The 7,547-nt window shown below is 39.8% G+C and overlaps 1 protein-coding gene across 1 annotated transcript; it reads left to right on the top strand.

Annotated features, from left to right (window-relative positions):
• The first annotated feature begins 1,327 nt into the window (after positions 1–1,327).
• LOC121305642 (zinc finger protein 664-like) lies at positions 1,328–3,391 on the top strand. The gene is made up of 2 exons (XM_041237337.1): positions 1,328–1,803; positions 2,574–3,391. Exons 1-2 carry the CDS (start codon positions 1,338–1,340, stop codon positions 3,389–3,391), a joined length of 1,284 nt encoding a protein of 427 aa, XP_041093271.1. The 5' UTR covers positions 1,328–1,337.
• The last annotated feature ends 4,156 nt before the right edge of the window (positions 3,392–7,547 follow it).

The following is a 7,547-nucleotide window of genomic DNA, read 5'->3' as shown; positions in this document are numbered from 1 at the left end:
GTTAGAGCACTCGAGAGCGTGATTTTACCGTGGATTACTTACATTTATTTGGTCAAACCAAACAAATCGGCCAAATTCGGTACCAGAAAGCAAAAGCTATCTACGACCTGTCTCAGTGAGATGAGAGAGAAAATGGCGATGTGCTACTGTGAGGACGTCCCTCTTCAACAGGAGGTGGGAGGGACTTCCCCCTCACAGCAGGGCCCTGATAGGGCAGCTTTTTTTTATATATATGCTCAGTGATTGACGGTCAAAGAGGCTCTTCCCATTTGGTAATGGTTGTTGTTCGAATTGAAAGGGAAACACTGTTTTGTTTCTCTGATGTACTGTATGACACTTCACACAACCAATGCAGTATACTGTTCCTTTACTGGTGCAAGTAAGTCTCATTAGTATTACTAAATGAACATGTTGCCCCTTTGGTTACTGAGTTGTTGTGGATGTATTTTCAAGTTGCAAACGCAACCTGTTGCATGGAAATTGTATGTTACTATGGACTAAATATTCTCTTAGATTTCTATGTCTTTATAAGACATCAATGGTGGATTATTGAAAATAGGGGTGTAGAGAGATATTTTTGGAGAATACTAAAATGTATTTGCTGTTTATTACACAACTTCTGTATTTTTTTAGAGCATTTGTTACTGTAGGCATTCAAGAAATGTAATGTATGAAGTGCTCCCCAGTGCTTTCTTCCACAGCAATATGTAAGAATCTAAAACATGCTGTATAAAAAAACCAGAGCAATACTGCATTGTGAACACAAATGAACTTGGTTCTGAAAAACGGAAAAGGACCCAAAAAAACCAAATTTTAGCTTCCCTCCAAACGAACTCGGTCCCTTTGCTCACAGATAAGTGTGAACAGCAAGCACATTGCTGCATTGTTTCAAACAAATCGAATTAGACAGTCTTTTATAAACGGACCCAGTGTGAATGCATCCGAAGATGTAAGATAGGCGTATTTCATCTGTACTCTTGAAAAACTTTACTTTCAATCCATCCTATAAACGATGCGTGTGAGGACCCCATTTTAGTTCCCATGCTGACACCTCTTACTTGTTTATAAAAATCTCCATTACAGTGATGTGTAACTGTAATAAAACTAAAACAAATATATTACAACAGATTGTGTAAATTAAATCTAAAATGAATTGTGAAATGGAATAGTTACTTGTAGTATTATAAGCTTATTACTATGAATTCTGTGTCCCTTTAGTAGTAAAGCCACCCCTGCTATTAAGGCCAGGTTGTGTCATTCACTTGAATGGCCTTAACAACATTGTATTTTAAATATATATTTATTTATTTTTTCCTGGCAGAATCCCGTGTGATGTCATGGACAGTGTGAAGATGGAATCTGTCTCAATTAAAGAGGAATTCCCTGAACTTGTCCCCATTAGAGTAGAGTTCTCTGGGCTGGCTTCCCTCCCAATTAAACAGGAGCTCTGTGAGGTGCGGTGTGACAGCAGTCAGCCAGAGGACTCTGAGATTAAATCTGAGCACAATGAATTGGAGATCCCCCAGACAGAAGAACCCCTTCCTGTTAAACAAGAAGAGGGCCTGGAAATTAAACAAGAGTGTCTGACAATAGAGTTTGACCACATGGAACCAGGGAAGCAAGAATCCGAGGACTTGAAAGCAAACATCCCTGAGCTGGAGCCTGTACGCCTGCGGGAGTGTAGCGTGGTGCTGGAGAGAATCTGCGTGAGAGAGCAAGGCGCTGGAGAGGAAGGCTCTCCCAACAGCACACAAGGAGGGGGAAAGGAAGATGGGCGGTCATATTCAGAATACAGTCTAGCAGGTGAGTGACTTCCAGTAGCTGTGACATTGTCATTCTAGGCTGTAAGGTCTCTACAATTTGCTTGAGAGGCAGGAAGCAGTTAAATTACATATTTGTTTTTCCTGCATCACTCCAACCAGTTCAAGATTGGACTCGCTACTGGTGAACTTGAACTATAGATACTGTATAGACATTTCTGGGGGGTGGGGGGTAGAAATAGATCTGAAGCATTACAGGAGAACTTAAGTCCCGGGACTCGGTTTCACCAGCATCAGTCTTTACTGTCTTTGCTTTGCTTTTTAGTTTAACTTTGTTTTTCTAAACTGATGAACTGAAAGTCTCCACAGCTGAAATTCACTCGCTTTAACCCTTAGTGGTCCATTTATTCAGCGCTTGTCAGGTGCGTCAGGTCCAATTTATTTTCACACGAGCTGCTTATTTTACACACGCTGTTTAAAATAATTTCAGAGTAAAACAGGTTTAAAGGGCACTGCATAGCAAAGGACACTCACCACTACATCTCCAGCCAAGCCCCACCCCTTGTTCGCTGTATTTTTCACATACCTCTTCATAGTTGTGCATACTGATAAATCCCCTCCTGATCACTCGCTTTATCGAGATTAGAGACCTGTGCTTGACTTCTTTTTGATGATGTCGGACAGGGTCCGACATCGGACTGAAAAGAGAAAATTGTAATGTCGGATCTGGTTCGACATAGGACCACAAAGGGACCACATGCCCTAAGCCTTCAAGCATCCCCTCTTACTTTCTTTCCTGTTCATATTTTCCAGGTTCCAGTCCAGCAACTACAGCGAGGGCAGGCAGTGGAGAATATCCTGACTCTGGGAAAAGTTTCACCCATTTCGGAGCCCTGAAAAAACACCAGCGAATTCACACAGGAGAAAAACTGTATCACTGCTCTGACTGTGAGAAGAGTTTCAGCAACAGAGAAGTCCAGAAAGCCCAAATGCAAATTCGCACAGGACAGAAATTGTGTTGCTGCATGGACTGTGGCAAGAGTTTCAGACAGTCCGGAGACCTGAAAACAGACCAGCGAATTCACACAGGAGAGAAACCGTATCACTGCTCTGATTGTGGGATGAGATGCAGTCAATTGGGAAACCTGAAAACACACCAGCGAATTCACACAGGAGAGAAACCGTATCGCTGCTCTGACTGTGGGATGAGTTGCAGTCGTTCAGAACACCTGAAAACACACCAGAGAATTCACACAGGAAAGAAACCGTATCGCTGCTCTGACTGTGGGAAGAGTTTCAGTCAACTGGGAAACCTGAAAGCTCACCAGAGAATTCACACAGGAGAGAAACCATATCGCTGCTCTGACTGTAGTAAGAGTTTCAGACGTTCAGAAAACTTGACAAAACACCAGAGAATTCACACAGGAAACAAACCATATGGTTGCTCTGACTGTGGGAAGAGTTTCAGACAGTCAGGAGACCTGAAAAGGCACCAGCGAATTCACACAGGAGAGAAACCATCACTCTGTCCTCTCTTTTGGTGGAAGAAGAGTTTCAGACAGTCTCCAAAAGTAACCCTGAAAAGGCCCTGGACGAATTCACACAGGAGAGAAACCGTATCTCTGCTCTGACTATGGGAAGAGTTTCGATCCCTTCAACACAAGTCAAGTTTCAGTCTGGTTCGTTTAAGTGAGAAAAACGGTATTCCTAAGTCTCTAACCAGACTGTGGGAAGAGTTTCAGAGATTCAGGAAACCTGATAACACACCACAGAGGAGAGAAACCTTAAAGATAATGTTCAATGGGACTTTTCACTCATTTGGGGAGGAAAAAACGTTAACCTTGCATTTTGAGACCCTGTGTAATGATTTTTTGTTTTTTTGTACAGTTGACTTTGCCTAATCGGGACACTTTGTTTATTTGGGATACAGTATTTTGAAAAGATGAACAGAGATCACTTTTCAGAGCAAGACAGCTTTGTGTATCGCAGTGTAGTGATTACGCTGTGACTTGTGTAAACCAGATTAATGCTTGAAGAAGCTGGAGTCTTCTGTAGTTTCTCAAGATGCTGTGGCAAATAAATTTGGTGTGTCGACAGGTGTCTCGCGTTGTGCTATGAAGTGATTGAATCCTTTTTCATTTCATTTAGAAATAAGAAAAACATCGATTTCATTGCAATGTCTCGAGGCTTCTCTGCTGTAAATGCAGTCTGTGCCTGGGAGCGGGAATATGCAGAAAGGAACTTATACGTGAGTCAGGAGAAATTGATAACTTGGTGTGGTAAATGAGAGTCAGGGTTCAGCATTTCAATTTAATTAATCTGAAAATAAACAGAGTTTGTAGTGGATTTGTTGACCTTTTTTTAAGTACAGATACATAAATACTGGTGCAACAGATGCTTTGATACAAAATCTTTTTTTTCCCTTCATAATGAAATGCTGCTGTGTAGATACTGAATCTTGGTTGAGTCCTGTTTTTATTTTCAATTTCTGTTCAGTGTTAATGCTGATTTAATGTGTGGTTTTAACATATATTTTCTGGCAATTATCTTGTACATAAACCAGCAATTATGAGGAGGCTTTGTCCCTGCTAACTACTAGTACTACATTCATTATCAAACATTCATATTTAATGCACACAGACCATCCACTGAACAGAATGTGTGCATTAATAAACAAAGCTTTTTTCTTTTTCTTTTATCTTCAAAATTTTACTTTGCTGGCTTTCCCCTGTCCCAAGTGATTGACAGGCTCCCTTGACTTCCTCCTCTTGTATTAAAAACTGCTCCCTCCTTTCAGCTTCTCATCTCTCTCTCTCTCTCTCTCTCTCTCTCTCTCTCTCTCTCTCTCTCTCTCTCTCTCTCTCTCTCCCCTAGACAATGTATTTCATTCACAATAGAGTGGCATACATGTGGTGTCTGTATACAGTATCTGTACATACATATCGACTTTATCAAAGCAGGGGGTTTCAACGCGTACCCCTGGGGTACTTCTAAGAGTCATAGGGAGTACGACTCAAATGCAAAATATGAAAGAGAGAATTATGATTTTGAATTTATTTAAAGGCATTATCTATTAACTCTAAACCACTGTGCATAAATATGATCATTTTTCCAGTCAAAAATGGTGAAAAGTGAAAGTGCAAAGTGACAGAGCTCTACTGAGTCCCTTTGGATCATGTTTATGTTGGCGTTAATAAAACGTTTATCATTGTGGTTAATGTTTTTGATATTCTGAACATTTTAAATGACACACAATTATGCTAAAATTTGAAGTAAATGGAATGTGAAACATTTACAGTGCAGACTATTTTGCATTATCTATAACTTTGCTGAATAGAAAGCAAATATGTGTGTTTCGAAAGAGATTCCCAAATACTGTATGATTCTGTGCTTCGAAGTTTTTCGTAAAGGATCCCTTAAGCTTTTACAGTAAAATCTTATCAATGTATTTTAAAGATTCTGTCTGTCCATCTGTCTTAAATATCACCTTGAGCTGGGTCCTTATTTGAATAAACAGTTCCTGATGTATATTCGATGATAAAAATGTTCAGATGTAAATGACTGTATCAAACACATGCAAAGGAAGCCAATGCATAAATGAGGTATAAATAATTGTTCTAAACAGGAGAGTGTTTTACTTTCCTTGCGTGGATTTATTTACTCAAATGTGTAACTAATATGGTAGCGATCATTGCTAGTATATTCATTGAATAATGTAAGGCAATATTAAGTACAGTCTAGTTAATGTACTTGTGTTTTGAAGTGTATTTGTAACAGGGCGAGCTGTACAGTGTTTATTTTTAGAACGGGGTTTCCCCCTCCGCCCCTGTGCAGTCTATTTTGTGTTTGTTTATTATATATCTTGTGCTGGATTTGTTTAAATGACGGCAAAAGCCATGGTTATTGTTTTTGTATTTATTTACGTATTTATATATGATGGCGTAGCCGCGGTTTTGTTTTGTTATTGTTTTTGTTTTTATGTTGCAATGTGTTCTGGCAGAGGCGAGTCCTCTGGCAGGAATGATTAAAAACCTTGTGTAGAAGGCGGCCATCTCCCAATGGAAGCAATTAATTTGTTGCTAATCATGAGGTGATTATTGTGTTTGTGATTTGTTTTTGTTTATACTTTTAATTGTATTTTTGTTCTTTAGCAAGTGCCACTACAGTGCGTCTTTTTGCAACTGCAGTTCTCTTGCCTTTGTGCGTCTCTTCCTGTTTCTGGCTTGACGTCACGACTCACGGCCAGCCTGTCACGGTATCTAATACAGGTGTTAACAAAACATTTTTCACAAGGCCTGCTTTTAATCTGTCTACATCATTCTAGAAACTACGCATGCACTCACACACATGCACACAACATGATTCAAGACCAAATGTTTTATGCATATGCCGCTTCGGTTTCTATATTAAATGAGATCACTATTTCAAAATAATGCTTCTACCTCAGTGGTTTTGTATGTTTGTAACAAAAAATGCAGTAAAATTTAAAAAAATGCAGTACCCTTTTTCTGAGGCTGGGGTCGATCCCGCGACGACATCACGTGTGACAGGCTATGGTTGAGCGGTGACGTCAGGCCAGAATGAGGAAGGACGCACACAGGCAGGTAAGTACTGCAGTCCAAAAAAACACACTGCGTGCGCCGTTTATTCAAACAATAAATATTTAAACAAAACGACACTGCGCACAGAGCAGAAAAATAAAAGTTTTAAACAGCAAATTGCAAACACAAAATACAAAGCAGACCTGAGGTCAGGCTAGCCAGTTGCCTTTACTGATCCTTTTGGTATTTTCTTTAATTTTGGTTCTCTCCTCTCGCTCTCCTGTACTCTCTTTTGTACACCCACCCAGAGTGCAGAGAGCTGCAGGCATTTATGCAGATGACCATCTCCCAATTAGCAACAAATTAATTAGTTTATTAATTCGGGCCACCTTCTGCTCGAGATTTAATTATTAACGTGGATGGGCTTCCCATTCACGCTGCAAAAACAGAACATACAGCCCCTGTTGTCATTTACAACAAATACATTTACAATAAATACATTTTCAAAACAGTAACAAAACAAAACGCACGGCTACACCGTCGTACATACAAATACATAAATACAATAAATAAATCATAATGCACAAACACAAAACAACCCAGGGGCAGAGGAGGAGACCCTGTTCCAAAAATAACTGTACAGGGCTGCTCGTCCTGTTACAATGCCAAATCAGAAAAAAAAAAAAAACACATTAATTTCAAACAAAAAATTGCAAGAAATGCTCGAGTAACTTTGGCTTTTGGATCAGTTCTTTTTGACATTCTGTAAGAAGGTAGCTGTGAGAGGGTAGCGTCACAGCCGAAGATGTTACAGCAGGAAACAGACCCAGAGACAGAAAGCTGCAGTTTACACACAAGGTACACAGAGCATGAGGGCCAAAATTAAAGGTTTAAATAAAATTTTAAAAAAACGAGGCTGGGCCTTCACTATAAATGTTACAGAAACAACAGCACAAACACTCTTTGGCTTACCTCCTGCAAGGTGGTCTCAGAATTTTCCTTTGTAAGCAAATTATCTGGTCCAAACTTGGTTGTGGCATTCATGATTAGAATGTGATCAGGAGATACTTCTGACCTGTCCTGAGAATATTCTTACATGTACTGTCAAGGTATGTCTTGCTTTGTAAATCCTGAGTTATTGATGTCCGCTGGCTTGTCTCCACCATGAACTTCAGCCTTACTATGGATTTCATCTGACTCTTTATTAGCTTTCATGCCTGAAGCTTCATCACTCAATGACAAAATA

This window comes from Polyodon spathula, chromosome 44 (assembly GCF_017654505.1).
Source record: "Polyodon spathula isolate WHYD16114869_AA chromosome 44, ASM1765450v1, whole genome shotgun sequence".
NCBI classification, from domain to species: domain Eukaryota; kingdom Metazoa; phylum Chordata; class Actinopteri; order Acipenseriformes; family Polyodontidae; genus Polyodon; species Polyodon spathula.
The sequence above is the reverse complement of the archived record's forward strand: the minus strand, read 5'-3'. Positions and strand labels throughout refer to the sequence as shown.

Excerpts from the sequence above, each read along its gene's own strand:
- LOC121305642 (XM_041237337.1), top strand. The coding sequence starts at position 1,338 with ATGGACAGTGTGAAGATGGAATCTGTCTCAATTAAAGAGGAATTCCCT. Across the intron at positions 1,804-2,573 it reads TTCAGAATACAGTCTAGCAG|GTTCCAGTCCAGCAACTACA; the intron begins GTGAGTGACTTC and ends CATATTTTCCAG.